General features: G+C 45.1%; 3 protein-coding genes across 4 annotated transcripts in view; all 3 read right to left on the minus strand.

Annotated features, from left to right (window-relative positions):
* Positions 1 to 4955: 4955 nt before the first annotated feature.
* On the minus strand, positions 4956 to 5957 carry c3ar1 (C3a anaphylatoxin chemotactic receptor; the record flags this gene model as incomplete). The annotated part of the gene is made up of 1 exon (XM_084442529.1): positions 4956 to 5957. The coding sequence occupies one exon, from the start codon at positions 5955 to 5957 to the stop codon at positions 4956 to 4958; it is 1002 nt and encodes a 333-aa protein (XP_084298655.1).
* A 1504-nt stretch (positions 5958 to 7461) lies between these two features.
* srp19 (signal recognition particle 19) lies at positions 7462 to 9665 on the minus strand. The gene is made up of 5 exons (XM_084441815.1): positions 9532 to 9665; positions 9092 to 9167; positions 8754 to 8825; positions 8554 to 8662; positions 7462 to 8231 (listed from the first exon to the last, which is right to left on the minus strand). Exons 1-5 carry the CDS (start codon positions 9567 to 9569, stop codon positions 8101 to 8103), a joined length of 426 nt encoding a protein of 141 aa, XP_084297941.1. The 5' UTR covers positions 9570 to 9665; the 3' UTR covers positions 7462 to 8100.
* A 2711-nt stretch (positions 9666 to 12376) lies between these two features.
* Positions 12377 to 19771, minus strand: part of apc (APC regulator of WNT signaling pathway) — a gene marked incomplete at its 5' end in the record, with an annotated part of 29215 nt that continues 21820 nt past the window's right edge. For both annotated transcript variants that reach the window (XM_084442210.1, XM_084442209.1), the window contains one exon: positions 12377 to 19659. In XM_084442210.1, the coding sequence (XP_084298336.1) occupies positions 13311 to 19659 (6349 nt within the window). In that variant the 3' untranslated portion in view covers positions 12377 to 13310. The remainder of the gene's footprint in view (positions 19660 to 19771) is intronic.

Genomic DNA, 19771 nt, shown 5'->3' on the forward strand with positions numbered 1-19771 from the left:
GACACATGGATTACTGCTTTATTGTCGGCTTCCCTGTGGATGTTTATCTTATTGGGTGGGAGAGAAGGACAATGTGTCTTTGAAGTACAGCGAAGGTGTTTTGAGACAAACAACTCATTTATCTGCTCAGCTCCTGTGACACCATCTTCATAATCCTATTCACTGTGTGCATGTTGATGTTCTGCTGCAAACTCTTACAATTTTTAATTTTGTATCAATTTTTTATTTATTTTGTATCTTTTGTCTGTAGGCTATATTTTATTGTCTTTTTTATCCTGTACGGTGACCTTGAGTGACCTGAAAGGCGCCTTATAAATAAAATGTATTATTATTATTATTATCATCATCATCATCATCATTCTGTCTCCCCCCCAGGCTGCGGGAGGAATGGGCGAAGAGGCTCAAGTTCCGGAACCAGCACCAGGAGAGCTTCTACAATGAGCGCATCAGGAGAGCCAAACACGTCCAGCAGGTTCTGAAGCTCTAGAACCCAGACAGAACTCTAGAACATTCTATTTCATCGCCATTCTCCATTGTAGACCGAGGACATGATAGGTGAAACCTAGCCTCCATATCACCATAATACAGACCTGTTCTAGTGAGATAAAGACTAGCAGATCAGCATGCAGTGGTGTGGGTATACTGTGTACTCTGCGGCTGCATGGTGTACTGAAATGTTGGAAAGGGGAAGAGATGACTGGTGGCACATGTGAGGTTATTTAGTGTTGACTGACTTGACACACAGGGACTGATGAGTGTCGTGAGCACAGCCTGTGGTAAAGAAAGATGGCTGACAATGTGTGGAGGGTGTTGAGAAAATAAAGAAAACTTGACAATACACAATGAAATAGTCATTTGTTTTTGCAGAGAGCGTCCGATATTCCTGTATGTGTATGTGTGGTGTTTTGTGTGTTTTGTATTGTCCTTGGGCAAGACACTGAACCCCAAATTGCTCCCAGTGAGCAGGCTAGCACCTTGTGTGTGTGAATGGGTGAATGAGAGGTCATTGTAAAGCGCTTTGGATAAAAGCGCTATATAAATGCAGTCCATTTTACTCTTGCCAGGGCCTCTTGGCCAGGTCATCATTGAAAATGAGAATTGGTTCTCAAATTGTATCTGGTTAAATAAAGGTCAATTTTTTATTATTATTATCATTATTATTATTATTTGTGTTTCCAATTAAATGTTACCCTCTATTACAGAGTTCCACCTATTAATAAATTAATAAATAAATAAAAAATATTTAAATCTCACATGCCATGGTTTATTTATTCATGTATTAATAGGTGGAACTGCTGGCTGTAAAATGCCCTAACTGCCAAAGAGAAGTTCCCTTTTCTGAGAAGAGTTTTGAAAGCTGCTTCTTATGAATTTGAATTTCCTCCATAACACAAAGTATGTGACTCTTATAAAAAATGTCTAAAATCAAGGGAGGAAGATGACTCAATCTATTTGCGTTATTAATATTAATTAACGGAAGTGAAAACAGCAACAAAGTGGAGGGAAAAAGATCGACTCTTGACAGTACATCATAATAAAGCAGAAGTTCAACATCCTACTGAAGATACAGTAAATGTAGGCTTGGAGGTCAAGTTTGACCAATGGCCATTTCCCAACTGTCAAGAAATGTTTCACTTCCACTTTCCACTACTTAGAGGAACAAATGCTTGACTTCCTCTTATACACACTGTATACATAAAACACCATCCATCTAACATGATGCAAGAAAAACAACAAATCAATCAAGATTCTAGTATATCTTTTCCATATGGGTAGGATTGCAGTCTTGGTGTATTCAAGGGCCTCTAGCACCCTCCTGTGGTCAAATGTTAACCATGACATTTTCTTAATTCATAATGAGCCTGCTGATTTCATCTTACGCAGTTGCCCGTTAGCTGATTAATTGCAGCTTTCTCAGGAATCGCTCATCCAAACAACTTCACACTCAACTGCACTTCCTTGGAGCCGGAGCTATACAGTACATCTGCTAAATTCAACTTCAAACAGTGCCCATTCTCGAGAAAATTTAAAGACAGACAGACATAGACTCATTCCTTTACAGTTAGATTAAAGGGATAGTTCAGAATTTTGGACATAGAGAGTGAGACAAGGGCGTATTTTTGATTAAATGTCCCTTTAGTAGTGACATTTAAAGGAGTAGTAAAGGGAAAATGCATGTTTAGCCCTGTTTTAAGGTTACTTATGATCATATACAATGGTTCAGATCAAAACGTTGACAAAGCTAGCATTTTCGAGAAAGTTGATAATTGCTCTACCACCGTTTTGGTCATACAATGGATGTGGATGGGCATCTTGAAAAATCATTCAAAAACATGTTAAACTCTCAATTTCAAAGACAACCTAGGTGTTAGTTGGCGTTCTGACATATAATTCGCCATAAAGTAAGATTTTAGTTAATCTGGAAAGGCTTTTTAAAATATTTAGCATATAACTATTTAGTCGCCGCACATACGTGTGTAAACTTCCGCAAACTAGGTAGCCTAGCAACATAAACAATAACTATAGCTACCGTAAGTAGTTCCGCTTCCTGAATCCCCTCTGCGGATTGATCTACACATCTACAATGGTCAATACAAGTCAATGTATTTCATAAAATGATCAATAAAACCCTACAGGATTCATACTTTGCGGCGAATTTGATGTCAGAACACCAATGGACACCAATTACACCCTCGGTGAGCTTCTTGTCTTTGAAATCGAGATTTTAACATGTTTTTGAATGATTTTTCACGATGTCCATCCACATCCATTGTATGACCAAATTATTTATTTATTTATTATTTACTACTCCTTTAATGACAGTCCTTTTTTTTGTATTATGTAAAATAAAAGCATACATTTGAGATACAGTCAGATCTGATTATCTTGATGACTGGTTCTTTGATTTTATTTTATTAGGATCTCTTTTAGCAATCGGCTAGTCTTCCAAGAGTCCTTAATTAAAACATGCAGTACAATACAATAATGCAGAAGATACTACAATTCATAAATGGAGTAATTCAAGAAAAAATTACGAAATCACACATCACACCTACATCCCACATACATACAGGCATACACGTACAACCTTACATATTATAACCTAATTAACCTTAAAGCCAGAAGTCAGGCCAGGGTCAAGCCAGGTTTTTTAACCTCCTGAACTGATAATCATGCATTTGGCCTAAATGTACATCATGCAGTTGGCCTGCTTGTCGCTGGGCAACCAATTTCAACCAGATACTACAGTCAGCCTATCATGCGTTAGCAAGAAACTGCAAGCCAATCCTATTGGCGATATTGGGCTAGGGAGGCGGGACCAGTAGAGAAAGAGATCTGTTAAGCGTTTATGTAACAAATTTTTGCTAGGGACAATTCAGTAGTCGCTAGATATTAGTCGGGACATGTCCCGGGCATCCCTGGTAAATTCTACACCAGTGGAATGAGCTGATTCCATGCTGTCCTTCTCTGTCGGCATATATGGTAGCATTGTTGTTGCTGGTGACCATCGCTTTAATGTATTAATATATATTATATTTGCTTTGGGTGCACTGTAGTGTTTAAATATGTTTGGTAGTGGATGCTAACTGGTTACCTCCGTCCCAATGACAGAGAGGGAATGTTTTCAGTGGCGTTTGTGTGTTTGTCTGTTAGCAGGATTACACGAAAACTACTCAACCGATCTTCACCAAACTCAGTATAAGGGTGTAGCATGGTCTACCGTAGAACCCATTCAATTTTGGAGCAGATCCAAAGCAAGTGTCGGGTTCAGGTGCGGCCTAAACATGGCCGTCCATTCACCTACATAAATCTTTTCGAACCACAAAACTACCGACCGATTTTCATGAAATTTGGAGGGGTGTAGTATCGGCCAACTTACAACTCCTTAAATTTTGGAGTGAATCCAAACAAAACAGCCGCCCAAACACAGTTACATAATTTAAACAACATGACTAGCCCTGTGGAGTGAACAGAATCAAATATATTGACAAATCTGTACTAAACAATATTTTTGGGACTAGGATTACGCAAATCATGCTTTTCATGAAACTCGCTGGTGGGGTGTAGCATGGACCAATTTAGAACTCATTCAATTTTGGAGTGCACAGGGCCACGAAATGCATTCAGGGATGGAGGTCTGTGCTCTCTGAGCACCATTTCTAGTTACCACTGGTTTGCACTAGCATTAGCATAATGTGTATACCCACAGAGAAGGACAGCATGGACGTAGCTGAAAAAGGTCTCCATGGATCAACAACATAATGGCCAAGTAGTAGATGAGACTCTATCTCCAAAATTCTGAACTATCCCTTTAACATAAAAGTATTGTGTGCAAGATGACTAACATTTTTGTTTAATTTGGCCCAGGATATCTACATCAGAGTAAACTACATTACAGTCAACTTCCTTCCTCCACACCCATTGTAATTAAGGAACAGGAATGACATATTTTCAACATCAGACAGCAGCTCTACAATATGGAGCAGCAGTAACTTATGAACAATGCCAAAAACATACCTTGCATGATGCTATCAGTACTTTTTAAGAACTAGAGCTTTTTTAAGATCTTGTATCTCGAGTGAGAAAAAAAGAAGAGAAAAAAATAATATTCATCAATATAAGTCTCAGATCTGAGGCCTGGCTTCACCAGACCCAATTCGCAAAATGTGAAGTCAGGAAATCCTTTGTTTTCTTTTTTTTTCTGATTTCCAAGGGGCCTTATCAGCGGTCAGACCAAAATGCCTGTACGCAATTGTATAGACCTACAACCAATCAGAGCAACGAAACATGGGTCAGTTGTCGAATCAAATGGGTACAGTCATATCAAACCCGCCCCATATTACATAAACGGTTGTGATTGGCCCGACCAATATTGGGTTGGCTGGGAGTTTGAACGGGTGGATGACCAGATCTATGGAGTGAAATAGAACGAGATCATCGGCAAAGCCAGGCTATCAGACCTGAGCCTCAGAGGAATTGGTGACTCGAGACATTTGTCCCACAGAGGACTGAGTGGCGTCTTCTTCGTTGAATGCGTTCTCAAAGACACGACGCAGGGACAACTTGACCCTCTCCTTGAAGTCCTGGCCTATAAACACATACAGCACCGGGTTCAGGCAGCTGTTGAGGTATGCCAGAGAGATGGCCAGGGGGTCCGCAGCCCGCGCCACCTCAGCTGAGCTCTCCGCCCCGTACTCTATCACTAAAATCACGGTATGATATGGCATCCAGCATACAAAGAACGCCGTCATCACTACCACGATGATCCGCAGGGCCTTCTGGGACTTGAAACGCTTGACGCTCACCCTCCTGATGATGAGCAGATAGCAGACAGTCATGACCAGCAGGGGGACGAGGAAGCCAAACAACGGCCTGGTGATGAAGATGGCTCTTCTGGCAAAGTAGTTGTCGGCGTAAGAGCAGCTTGTGCTGTTGTAGTCCTCCACGATCTCTCTGTGGATAAGAGAAGGCAGACCGAGGAGCAGAGCCAGGAGCCAGGCCAGCCCACAGAGCAGCGAGGCCCTGGAGATGCTCCTGTGGTTCTGGGCCCACACAGGCCAGATGACCAGGGTGAAGCGGTCCAAACTGATCAGGGTCAGGGTGAACACACTGGCAAACATATTGAGGGGGACAACCGTGGGGAGGATCTTGCACATAGCCGCTCCGTACGGCCAGTGACGATCCAACACTATCTCCACCAATAAGAACGGGATGGCGAGACAGCAGAGCAGGTCAGCGACAGCCAGATTCACATACCAGATGGTGTTGACCGTCTTCTTCATCTTCACACCTGCTATCCAGATGACAAAGGCGTTGCCTGGGATTCCGAGGACACAGGTGATGCTGTAGAGGACCATGGACACCACCTGCATGGAATGCGTCACCTGCTCCGATTCTGTGCTTAATTCAAATAACTCTGAGTAATCCTCATAGTGTTCTGAGTAACTATCATTCATTGTGTCACTGAAGAAGAAATGACATAAGAAATCAGTCACCAAGATAGCTGAATTCGAATCAATTAATATTTCAACTTTTTTTGAACATTATACAGGAAATTGTAAAATATATATCCTGCAAGGAGAACATTCAGAACATGTGGGTCTTCTTTACAAAAAGTAACCAATGTGGTGACTTTCTGTAATTTCCCGTTCTATTGTTATGCACACAGTTACCACATCATCAGTGAATCATTGTAGTCCGGGAGTCTAGGCTGCTATTTTAATTAACTTGATTTTGCTGGGTAAAGTGTTTTTCTCTGTTGATTTACTAACATGTCAACTCCACAGTCTACCAGTCATTATGATCTATTACTAACATGTCAACTCCACAGTCTTACCTATCATTATGATCTACTACTAACATGTCAACTCATCTACCAGTCATTATGATCTACTAACATGTCAACTCCACGGTCTACCAGTCATTATGATTTACTACTAACATATCAACTCCACAGTCCTACCTATCATTATGATCTACTATTATGTTTTATTGCTTGATGTACTGTAGATAAGAATTGCACCCTTCTATTGATGTTGTGATGCTTTATACAAATTATAATGCATGGTACTAAGGAACCTTTAGGTAGGTATTATTTAAATACCCTCACTTTTGTTAGCAAACGGAGAGCAAAAAAAGTCTAAATTAATATAGCCCTGAGATATTATGCTAACAATCTATTAATAAGTTCTCTGATATGTATAATCTACGAAATGCTTGATGTATATCAATGCAACACAGCTGTCCCTTTTTACTAATTATTACTCACTAATTGTGTTGTACACTGATTGCTCGGTTGACTGACTACAGCTTAAATAGCTGCCACCACAGAAGAACCTAGACATACTGAAGGACCAGTTACCAAAACGTGTTTTTTCCTCTGTGCGCCAAAGAAAATTTTAAAAAGCATGAACATAACTCTTTGAACAAGATCTCTTTTTTGAGTGCGCCCCAATTTCCTTCAAGTCCCCACGACTTGAAGATAAAAGATCCTAGTGTGGAGAATCATCTATTCTCATGTGCATAGCTTCAAAGTAAACTAATTCAGCTTCAAACTAAATCAAGCTACAAAAATCAGCAGAGAACCTTACCCAGCAAAACCAGGTTCAACACCATGGCTCCCGGACTATCCTAATTAATAAGTGTTGACAGCCTTAAATGAAAATATGAACTTAAAACTTACCACTCTTAGCTCTCAGCTGTTAAAAATGCCAAGTGTCTTCACCAACTGAAGTGAAAACTAACCCACAAGAAATGCCAGTATCAGCTGCTTCCGATAGCATCTACCAAACATCCTATTCATGCGGACATACTGTAGTTACCAAAAACTCCAATCTCTCTCTATTCTGCCATGTCATCGACTATCAGCCCCACTTAGATGAGCACTGATGTCAAAACACTCTGTTGTTTCCAGAGATCAAACAGCATAGCAATTTGACAAATTCCAGTTATTTATTCATTTAGAAGCATAAATAGGCCTATGTAAAGAAAAAAAATTGGAAAACATATGAAGGTTAGATAAAAAAAAATGTCTTCCATGAGTCAGTTATGGCCTGATGTCGAGGCTTTTCAGGTAGCCATTATCATCTTAACATATTTCAATTTCTGTAAGCCAGAAAGGACAGTAATCCAGCAAATATGTGTCCATAGAACATTTGTAAGATACTGTAGCCAACATATTCACTCAAGATACACTGACAGAGTGTTCTCACATGCTATTCTCAGATTCTTGCACTCTCTCTCTCTCTCTGGAGCCAGATATAGCTTTCCTTCCCTATTTCTCACTTTTGGATATCTCACTGGAGCTTTCAAGGCTTTCATTTCCATTTCATTTAATTCTATATATACATTTTTGTCATGTATCCATTTTAGTACTTTGTATCTGGTTTTAATACATTTTGCATTTTTGTAAATACATGTCACTGCTCATTGTCCTGTATCATGTTAGCCTCGTGACACCATCCAGATCTCGTGAGCTCACATTGTTTCACTCTGCAGATCAGTCTGGATCGTCCATCGATCTAAAACAATTTCCAGGATGGTCTCACGAGGCTTGTATCATGTAGTGTGTGACAAATTAACACAACTTTGACCAGCTGTCTACTTCCTCTTCTTCTTGCTTTTCTTCCCCACCTCTCCCTGCTGGGAGCCAGAGTCGGCCCCCACACTCTTTTGGCCCCTGGTCTTCAGTTTGGGGATCATCTCAGCCACGTAGAGCATCAAGTCTTTCCCTAGAGAGTAGCCAACAGGAAACACAGAGGACAATAGTATTTATGGAGGGATCCAAACCCTTTGTTGTATTTATTTAAATTTTGTATCATTGCAGTTGGTTGTAACAGGCCATCTTTGTAAAAGACACCTAGATCTCGATAAACTAAACTCTGTTTAAATAAAGGATAAACAACACCGTCTCAAACAGATGTGCATAGTTAATGTAGTACCCAATGATGCACATTCATGTTACTTCCCTTGATTCATGTGAACCATATAGGTTCACATGCTATAATTTCTCTCTGTCACGAAAAGAAAATAACAAAAAAAAACAATGCTCACGTGTTGCAAATTTGTCAGAGCAGAGTGTCCCGTCCTCCTGCTTCAACTGGACCCGTACGCGGCCTCGGAACGCCACGTCTCTGTTCCACTCTCTGGAGTACATGCTATTCTGTGGGAGGGAATATGAGAACTAATGGAGATACCATCTCGCAATATTGTAGCCTATGACAAGGCAACTATTGTTAACTAATAACCCTTACCTCCACAAGGACATTCGCCCCAGCAGCTGTCAACACGTCACGGATCTCCACACAGGTAGGGTTCTCCACAGCCTGGTTGGAGACCAAGGAAAAAACTAGACATAGTTCTGCAAATATGTCTATACTCGTGCAGAAAGACGACGGCGGGGAAAAAAGTCAGGAAAGAGACACAAACTGTGTTGAACAAGGTTTGTGTGTGTGTGTGTGTGTATGTGTGTGTGTGTGTAGGACTCCACAACAGACAGCAGAGGTCAGTAATTAGCTAATGGAAAATACTAGACATAGCTAGTCCTAGCAAATTGCTATGCTATGCTAATTAACGTAACCGACATCATTACCTTTTCAGAAGGTATTCGCCGTCCCTCTGCAAGGGTTTTCTTGCTATTGACGTAGGCAGGATAGATGCAGATGAACCTGAAACACACCAGTATATTTAGCTAGTAAATTTTAGCTACATTTGCTAGCTAATTGTAAATATTTCTAGCTAGCTGGGTCAACCCAGTCAGTACCCGATTCATTAAGTTGGCTGGCTAACTTACCATCCCTACAAACTATCTGGATAACTAACACAAAAACGCCCATACCAGATAGCTAAATTTGTAATTATCACAATATTGCGGCGTGTTCAGCTAGGCTGACGACTACTAGCTACGTAGCTAGCTATTCTAGCACAAGCAGTGAACAGCTAGTGCTCAGCTGTAACGTTAGCTAGCTAACTACCGCAATAGGGGTTTCATAGACCTAGTTATTCAAAACACGATTGCAGCACCTAACTTACCTCTCTTTATCCGCTGGGTTATCAGTCAGAGGAGCCATTATTATTTTCACTCAGAACTCGACTTCGTAAACGAGCTAGCTAGCAAGCTAACTCCATGTAGCTCGCTGTAAACACAGCCGGGTGAATGGTCGTGCTTTCCTTTGCTGATCCGTACTTTGGTGATTGGCCCAATATACCGGAAGTTAAAATCCCTTGATATCATTGGACCACTTCGATTGCGATTCTGATGGCAAGAACGGCATGGGTAGATCATCACTCGTAGCTTGTGTACACTGGTGGGGATCGCAAGATCGCACGATACCAGTTCGTGGCATTGTGCCAAAGTGTCCTTAAACAAGATACTGAACTGCAAAATAGGCTCACGTGCGGCACCTAGTAGCCTACTGTCATCTCACAGCAAGGTCTCCGGGCCTGTCTGTGCGGAGTTTGCATGTTCTCCCCGTGTTTGTAAGGGTTTCCTCCCAAAAGAACCCAATACAAAAAGCATGCAGAAGAACAGGTGCTCTTCGGTCCGGTCCCTGACCACGACTTGGACTGAGCACTTGGACTTGGTCCACGGGCAGGGCTGGACTGGGACAAAAAATCGGCCCTGGCATTTTTGGCCCAGACCGGCCCACCACAATCGGCCGGACCCAGGGCTGGACTGGGTGAATATTTCCTACCGGGAAATGTAGCCCCAGTCAGGCCACTAGCCGAGCCGACGCGGTGAGATGGAACACCTTCAGTTTCGTTTTGTTGACGGGGGGGGGGGGGGGGTGCTTCGCGATTTGTTGACGGGACGGGGGGGGACGGGGGGGGGGGGGTGCTTCGCGATTTGTTGACGGGGGGGGGGGGGGGGGGGTGCTACTGCGCGATTTGTTGACGGGGGGACAGGCCAGCTGGCTCTCTAACGGCCCACGCAAATGACACCTGAAACTAACAGAGGGAGGGGTGGGGCCTACATATGATTGGGCCAGCCCAGTGTCAGTATAGAAAATGGACCAATGGGCCGCTGTCCCTGCTCTATGGGCCGTTCGTTAGCTCTTTTTTTTTTAGATCGGCCCACAAGTAGGTCCGGCCCACCGGGCATTTGCCCGGTACGCCACATGGACAGTCCGGCCCTGTCCACGGGTGCCATGAACGATGGCTGCCCACTGCTCCTGGCTGCCCCTGGAGGAGGACAGCTTGAATGGGATAAATGCAGGGAACACTTTCCACCGGCAAAGTGGAACACACATGCTTTTTTACATCTCTTGAATTCCCACCATTCTCTCCTGCTTATCTCCTGACCTGTCTCTTCAGGTCCACCCAGACCTTAGCAGACAACCTGCAAGGAGTGCTGGATGGATACCAGCTGGATGAGATCCCTGATGAGGACTTGGGCCTCACCCCCCCCCCTAAAGCCATGGGCTCCTCCATCTGCTGTTGTCCGTGTCATGTCACCAAGTTAAACGTGAGAGTAGCTGGTAAACTCACTCCTCAAAGGAGCACTGACCATCCCTCCATATTGGTGCAACTGTCAGCGCGTCACCCTGCCCTCAGCCATTAAGTCCCTGCTCATACAAGGCTATATGCTCACTCTGTAGGCCTTGAGCAACACACAGAAGCATGCATGGAAGTCCCAAGCATTAGCCACTATCAAAAGCAGGGCTCTCTGTCACCCCAAAGATTGATCTGGGTCTGGTAATAAATTAAATGCTAACTGCAGACCCAATGAATAGAGCTGCGGATAAGGGTTCTTCGTCCGGACACACCCATTCATCTGATGGAAACAGTGGTTACTGGCTTCTTGTCTTTAAGTTTAAAAATTCATGAAAATATTCAAATGCACACAAAGTGCGATGTTTTTAGACCGTCTAAAATCAGGTTAGTAAATTGAATTTTGTCCAGTTTGATAGAAGATTGGGCTGTCAGTGATAATCTTGCCAGTTGTCATGTGGTATTTTTTCGTAGGCCAATGATGCACAGCACCACAAGTGAGGATCTGTGCTTATGATTTTTCCTTGTTTATGTCCTCCTTTGGTATTTTATTGTTCTGTTTTTTATTTGTCACTGTTTTTCTGTAACAGAGACCCTGCTTATGCAGGCAAAAATGAAATTTTATGAATGACATACATTATAAAAACATTTAATTGTAGCCTAATTTAATTACACATTTCCAATAATTGCAATGTCATGAAAGTCAGATCATAATAGGGAATTACTGCTGATTGATGGACACAAGTGCCAACATGAAAAGGTGAGTGTATGACACTGACAGCTAGTCCAACAGAGCAGCACAGATTGCGCAATCAATTTGACAGTCCAAAATGGCGGTAGCCCAGCTCAGCAGCTGGGCATAGACATCGCATAGCAGAGAGCTTTAGCGTATGGCGATAATTTTCACCAAACCCAGTAACCCAATAACCCAGTGAGAAATTATGTGAGACAAATCGAGGTATCTATGCTGATCCATACTTATTTATCAGAATAAAAACGCCATGTAAAAACGATCCCGTTTGGTCATTGCCTCCTGCTGATAGGCTATAGGCTACTGGTCAAAACTGTTCCCCACACTAACGTTAGCCTACTCGTCAGATAATTGTTAAATAGAGCATCTACCTTTCTTTTATACGACCAATACCAAATTTCATTGATTATGAGGGCCCCCAAGCTAAGTTTTATTCTGGGATAAATTCAGTATGACTGCTCTAAATTCCTACGAGATAAATGGAATAACAAAACACAGGAGCTGACCTTGCACCAAAATGTTAACGTTTATTATGTTGAATTACATTATGTAAATTAGCCTTTTTTCCAGGAATATCCAACCACTTTATTGCATGAAAAAAAGAGAAAAAAAAACAGTCATTCACACAGTGTCATTTTTTGGCAGAACAATACATACTCTGATTATGTGCTTTAGCAATTACAGTGATTACAGGGAAAGAAAAATGAGCTTTAAGAATCATACCAACACCAAAACCCTACAGTAATAATTTATCCTTTTGAAGTGTTCATTCAGTCCTTCAGAGAAAGGCCCATAAAAAGCAACCAACTCACCTGATTACAATAAACAACAAACAGCAGAGCAATGTATCTATCTATTCTCTTATATAATCTATTTCCAATGTAAATATTCTCATCCAAAACATTTGTCAAGGTTACGGTTAATTCCTTACTTTCAGAGCACACATTAAAATAGTGTAAAACATTACACTACAGCTACCAACACATCATGTGACCACAGAAATGTTCATCTTAACAGGAAACAACCCTTGGGTCAGTACATGCAAGGAGGGAAGTTTATAATACATTTGCAGTAGTAAAAATGGAAATTGCTTTTCTGACCTAATGCAGGTTTATAATTAAAAAAGATTTGAGTAGTATTAAAGTCCATCCTTAAGTGTTTAAACATCCCTAATATGCAACTTTTAAGTGATTATTTTTGTCAAGTTAGACAAGATTCAGGATCTTAACAGGGGTTTAAATTAAATACATACATAATTAAAATCTGTACAGTACAAATTCACATACATTATCCTTCAGAGGTCTCCCTCTCTTTCTCTCTCTCTCTCTGATAACCAAGTGTCCCAGCCACATTCCTACCAGCAAAGAAACGGTGCTCCTCCATCTCAGGCCTCACCTATATCACCATCTAGTGATTCGCTAATATTTACAAGTGTCTGTTTCACACCAAAAGTTATGATGAATGCATTGTCTTTTTTTTCTTCAGTTCTTTACAACAGACACCTCTATGTTCCAAGATATTTTCCTCGATCCCGTGTGTGTAGACTATGTGAAATCTACTGTAATGAGTCTCAAACCGAGGTTACAATGTAAGACCCACTTTCTCCTGAACTTTCTCCTTTTGAGTCTCTCTTTTTTGCAGCGGCGGTGACAGGTGTGGGTATCTGTGACGGTCGTGGCGTGATACTGTCGGCACTGCTCTTCCTGGGGCTCGGGGTGTAGTTGAATGGGCTGACCCTAGCTGCCACAGCACCACTGGGTGAACTGTGTTTGCTAGAATTGGTGGAGCTGAAAGGGGTGCGTTCAGCGACAGGCAGTTCATGGGCCTCGGGGACGATGCATGGGGTGCTCTGAGCAAGTTTGAGGTCTGCCCCCTTTTTTTCAAGACCCTCACTGCTCCTGAACAAGTTTAAATTAGTCTCTGAGCCTAGCCTACGAGCAGTGACACTTTCGTTCGCAGTGGACTGTTTGAGCTGCATTTCACTTGTGTCACGATCAACTGAAGGTATTTTAGCTGGAACACTGTCGATGACCGGGGGAGTGTTTCCTGTGGGAGACTTTCCGGACCTGGGATTGTTAATGGGACAGTCCTCAATCCTAACCCATACATCCTCGCTCTTAGACACCGCTAGGCTCAACTGATGCCCCATTGCCATGTTGCCGGAATCCACGGAAGAATCATGAGCATCTAACTGGGACATGTCACCGTCTTTCATCTTCCTCCACGTTCCTTTTAAAGGTGCATCTTTGCCGTGTGGCGATTTCTGGGCCGGACTCGGTGGCTGTCGCTCGTCCTCACTTTTGCCCTTTTCACTGGATTCGGAGGAGGCGGAAAGGATGGAGGAGGAGCTGCCCGTCCTCTTCCAGGTGCCCACCCTGGGAAGAGAGGAGGAGTGCTTGCTGTTCTCTCTTTTCCAAGTTCCGGTTCTGTTGATGGGGAGCCTGGAGGGGCTCTCTGAGTGGGATCTGGAAATATCGTGCTTCCTTAGGGACTTTCCGTCCCCGTTTTCGGAGGAGTCCTGACTTTGAGGCGACTTGCGCCAACAGCTCCCCTGAAAGGGCAGAGACAATGACATGTCTGGCAGAGATGGGCTAGAAACGGGTGTTTGAGACTGGCTGGTCGAAGAGGGGGACAGAGATTCAAATGAGGCAGACTCTTCTAATTTCCTCTTTAGTGTGGGACTGGGGGCCTCTTTGATAAACGTTGACTGGCGGACCAGCCCAGGTTTCTCTGACCTATCAGACTCACTACCACTTGACTTTGTGGAGGACATCCTAGACAGGTCTGCCTTTTTAGAGGCTCCACTCTGATTCAGACTTTTTGAGGCAGATTCACTCCTTGGGATTCCACTAGAACTCCTTGGCAAGCCGCTCTGCTTAGTGGGTGTTTGCTGACCCATTTGCCTCCCTGGTGAGGGATAGGACATTCTGCCAGATCCAGATGACTTTGTCGAGGACGCTCCTGGAGAAGCAGTGCGCGGCAATTGGGATAACTTATTTGAGGGGCTGAGACCATTCCTTCCAGGTGAGACAGAAGTGTGTCCAGGCGACTGCATGGGTCTGCTCAGGGACTGCTGAGCCGGTCTTGATGGCGTGGAGTCTCTGGATCCGGATCGTGAGGAGGTTTTACTCGATCCTCCTTGAGGTCCAGGTGGATCCCTGGCAGAACTGGGGTCGGCTTTTCCAGGCGTTTTGATGCCTCTGGGTGAGCTGCCAGAAGTCTGCCCTTGTGTTGAAGGTTTTGAGACTGGGCCACGCACAGGGGGCTTCTTCTGCACTGGGCTAGTGCTAGGGGAACTGCTTCGAACGCCAGGGACGTGGATCATTGTTCTCCCTCGGGATATCATAGGAACAGGGGTCTGCTTCTGCAGAGAGGGGGGAGTCTCTTGGCTGGGTCGTGGTTTTCCTGTGATGAGACTTTTGTAGACTTTTTTGCCCCCTTTCAGACCTTTGGTTTGATCCTCTTCTTTCTTCTTCGCTTCCAGTGTGCTCTTTTCTCCTGGTCTTAATATCCGAGGGCCTCCCTTGTTAGCTACAGGCTTATTTTCTTCTGCATTGGAGGGCAAATGGAAAGGGGATCCGATGGATATTCCAGATTTAAGGGAGAGAATGGAGTCAGAGTCGGATGAGCCTTGTCTAGACAGACTGGCTGCCGCTTGGTGTAAACTGCTGACAATTGAATTGGCACCTTCTTGAATGGCCTTCCAATCAAAAGACTCTGAGTCTGGTGATAAGGCTTGTTCGGACATTGGGCTGTGGGTGTCGGTGAGATCTAAAATGAGATCAGGCTCCTCAGCTAAGATGCCATCCATACTTTTCTCCTCTGTGACACCTTGGTCAGCCCCTTTATTTCTGGGTGTCTGTTTCTTCTTCTTTGGCATGGCTGAACTGATGCATTCCTGCAGGAGGTCATCTTCTGAATCAATGCTGAGGGAGCTCAGTGAACTATTTCTGGAAAAGCATACAGGTGTGTCTTCAACGTGAAAGGCTTTTGGTGCATAACCAGAGGCTTGTGGTCTTGGAACTTCCACCTGAGTTGCATCTTCTTTTGGCTGGAGGTCTTTGTTGTTGTTTTCTTGGTCAATGTCACTTAATGAACTGAGAGATGAGTTTCTGGAGAAACACACTGGGGTGTCTTCGATGGAAAACTTCTGCTTCTCATCTGGCACTGGGCCTGCGTTTTCTTTGGATGGCTGAGCAAAAGCTGCCGGCTTCTGAAGAGGTTTTGTCTGAGCGGTTGGTACGTTTGCACTAGCTGCCCTCACGGATGGCTCTCCACTGCTCCTTGCAGGTTTTCTCTGCTCCTTCTCCTTTCTGAGCTCTGCCTTTTCCTTTGATAGGTCAAGATCATCATCGTCAAAGTCCAACGAACTCAGAGAGTCATTGCGCGAGAAGCAATATGGTGTCCCCTCTATTGGTGTATAATGATGGGGTGAGTCGAAAGCAAAGCCAGGGCGTGCTGTTCTGTCCTCTACGTTTGCTGGCTTATCTGGAAAGTCCCTGGATGCCATTTTGGGCTCTTGCTTTTTGGTTTCCTTGTGTTTTTCAGGGTATGAGGGTCCGGCTGAAAAGTTATGTGGAGCATCTGGTCTCTTCAGCATCCTAGCTCTGTACTCGCTGCTCTGTGGCATCGGTTTGACAGGGGAAGTGGGTTTCTTCTTCTCAGCCTCTTGTTGGACAAGACTAACAGGGGATGATGTTGGGTGCTGAGGTTGCTCATTCATTTTCTGTACTCTGAAAGGCTTGTGGGGCTTTCCTTTTGGCATGGCTGAACTGATACACTCCGCTAGAATGTCGTCCCCTTCGTTTTCTGTAGTGGCAGCTTGTGCAGAAGGAGTAGCACCTGTGTCTTTTTCCTCCATGCTTTTTCCCTCAGGAAGAGTGTCCCTTCTTTGACCAGAGGGCACATCGGTGCGTGGAGCACAGCTTTCGGGACTGGCCAGCTCATTCGGGGGGGAATCAATGGTAAGATCACTGAGGGATGTGGCTGTGGAGAAATTGATAGGGGTGCCCTCAACACAGTATATTCTCGGCATGTCCTCTCCATGGGGGAAGTTTGCATGCTTCTGCTGTTGTCCCCGGTTCTGTGAGGGAAGTAGCTTATAAACAGGAAGTTGGCTTGGCTTACGGGCAGTTGGCGGTGGTATTCTAGATGTGGACGAGGGCGACTGCTTTTTAGGTTTTCTTGACGACTTTGTAGGCATGGCTGAGTTTATGCAAGCCTCCAGTATTTCTATATCGTCATCGTCAGAATCGTCCAGAATGTCTTTCTCAGCCTCATGCGATGGGGGTTTCTCTTGGCTTGCGGGTTCCTGAGCGTCATCGGTCTCGTGCTCAGCCTCGTTCCCCTGCTCGTCTTCGTGAACAGGAGGCATGATCTTCAGCTCCACGTCCTTCTGAATGTAAGGCTCGTCCAGGCTTAACGCACTGAGGCTGGACGCACAGGAGAATCCATCCGGAGTGCTCTCCGTGGCGAAGTGCAGCAGGGTGTCATTGTCCGGAAGCACCTGGACCTTTTGGACCGCAGCGTTGACAGCCACGTGCCTGGGAGCCATCTCCCTCTTTTCTGAGTGAGGGGCCACTTTCTTGTGTTTAACCGGGGCTGGGTGAGGCGGGGGCGGAGGGGTCTTGCTTCGGCTGGGAGGCATTGTCTGACCCGGGCTGTCGGGGAGATCGCTTGGGCTAATGATGCCGCTAACCATCCCGCTGCATGGCTCACTCTGCACAGAGCTCGCAATGGAGTGGCTTTCAAAGCTGTCCAGTGAGCTTACCGACGTGCATCTGCTGAACATGAGCGGTGTCTCCTGTACGTAGTGTTCCGGGGGACTTTTAGGGGTCTGTGCGCCACTCTTCGACGGCGACTTAGCCCCAGACGAAAACTCGACAGCTTTGTGATGCCTGGATCCATCTCCATGACCATGTGACCTTGGAGGCTTCATCCTGACGTACTGCACGGACGACTGGCTCTCGGTTGTGCGTTGATCTGGGGCACCGGCAGGCTCCTTCTCTGCGATGGGAAGAGTCGGGTAGTTGCTAGCAGCATTGACGTTCCTCTTGCAGCTCTCCATTTCATCTTCCTCCGAGGACAACGATGAGAGAGAGCTTCCCCTGGAGAAACAGATGGGCGTGTCCTCAACACAATATGTCTGTAGTGTCTCCTGATTGATGGTAGGGCCTTTGCATGCAGGGTTCTTCTGGTTCACCCGGTTCTGCCCCGATCTGGCCTGGGCTGAGGAAGAGTGAAGCTGCTTCTGCCTGCCTGCATTCTTTATTGACGTCATGGAGGAAGTGGAACTGTCTAGACTCAGGTGGTCTTTCACCGAGCTCTGAGCAGAGGATGACTTGGAATGACTGAACATGGATTTTTGAGAGGATGTCTCAGAGTATTTCAGACTGTAGTCTATTGGTTGTTCCACGTGATTCTCCTCGTACTTCATACTGTAATTGGTTGGCTGATCATCAGGCTGTTCCTCCTCTGAGTATCGCTCACTATAATTGGTTGGTTTGTCGTCTCCGTAATCATCCACAGTGCACATAGTCTGGTTGATCTTTTTGTTCATTCCTTGGTTGGGGCCAGTATTACTTTGATCAGTTGGGCAGTTGGCGTTCCTGGATCTGAACCCTCCTGGCATTTCTGTTTGCACAAACCTAGGCTGGTACTTCTTCAGTTTCTCCTCCCCGTCACTGTTGCCCTCCGTGTACATGGGATAGCCCGGGCTTTGGGACCTCACAGACCTCTGATCAGACCTCTGATCGGACCTCTTCATCTCCTCCTCCATCATGTGCTTGGGCCTGGCCCACCTCTCATTCTGGCTCGGGCTTTGCCTCCCAGAATTCAGCTGCTCGTCCGAATATTTCAGACTGTAGTTGATGGGCGTGTCCAGGTCTCCGTCATCGTCCTCCATGTGATTGGCGTTGTGGATCTTGTGGGCGAGGTCGGCCGGATATTTCCTGTAGACGCAGCACTTCCCCTCGTCGTCCTCGGAGTAGGAATCTACGGAGGGCTTCATCTGGCCCCTCTTGCCGTAGCCGTCTGTGCTGTTAACGCTGTTGAGGCTGTCATTGGAGGCCCTGTATTCTAACTTGGGCATTGGACAGGGTCTGCCTGAGTGATCGGGTTTGCTGTAGGCATATACATTAGAGTGAGTGTGTGTTGCTGTCGTACGATGGGGCTCCGGAGTGTTCTCTGGCGTTCTGTCGTCCAGGCCCAGGTGAATGTTCTGTACGTCATCCATTGCCATGACAATCTGGGCCGCAGTGGTGGGGATCTGAATCCCCATTCTCTTGTTCTCTAGTTCCGGGTGGAACCCCACCGGCGTTCCTCTCCTCTCTCTGTCCACACTTCGATCCCTCTCAGCCCTAATGCTTTCCGGATTCCCCCTGTTCTCTCTGGAGGATGGGCTGGACAGTACCGGCGTGTTCATGTAAGGGGAGCGCACAGGCACGCTGTTGGGGCTGAATCCATCTGATCTGGAGACGCCATCGTAGTCGCCGTAGGCGTTCTGCTTGTGTCTCGGTTTACCCCTGTGGGCCTTGGGACTCAAATTGTCAATGTTGTCAAATGTTTCAGAGAGATGCTGCGCATCTAGTTCCTCGATCAGGGCTTTCTGTTTCCTGACGTGGAGAGAGGGCAGGCTGGACCCCGGGGACATGATGTTGGCGTCCTTGTACTTGACCGGCCTGTTGGCCATGAGGTTCCTAAGGGCGGCGGCGCTGCCCATGGCGATCATCTTGTGCTTGGAGTGGATGAGGTTCTTCAGCATGCTCACAGCGCCCATGTCCCACAATGCCTCCTGGTCCTTGGTGTTGCGAGCGGAGAGGTTCCAGAGTGTCCCACAGGCGTTGCTCACGATGGTCAGGCTGTGAGACTTGAGGTGCTGAAGTAGAGTCTGGAGGCAGCTGTTCTCTCTCAGAATTTGTCTACAAACAGAAAAATAAACAGACATAAGCCACTAACTTCTAATACACAATTGTGAAAATACCACACAAATACCCTAACTAAAACATACTAACCAACTAAAATATCAATAAC

Source organism: Borostomias antarcticus (genome assembly GCF_949987555.1).
Source record: "Borostomias antarcticus genome assembly, chromosome: 8".
NCBI classification, from domain to species: Eukaryota; Metazoa; Chordata; class Actinopteri; order Stomiiformes; family Stomiidae; genus Borostomias; species Borostomias antarcticus.

Excerpts from the sequence above, each read along its gene's own strand:
- srp19 (XM_084441815.1), bottom strand. The coding sequence starts at position 9,569 with ATGGCTCCTCTGACTGATAACCCAGCGGATAAAGAGAG. Across the intron at positions 9,168-9,531 it reads AACCCAGCGGATAAAGAGAG|GTTCATCTGCATCTATCCTG; the intron begins GTAAGTTAGGTG and ends GGTGTGTTTCAG. Across the intron at positions 8,663-8,753 it reads GGGCGAATGTCCTTGTGGAG|AATAGCATGTACTCCAGAGA; the intron begins GTAAGGGTTATT and ends TCCCTCCCACAG.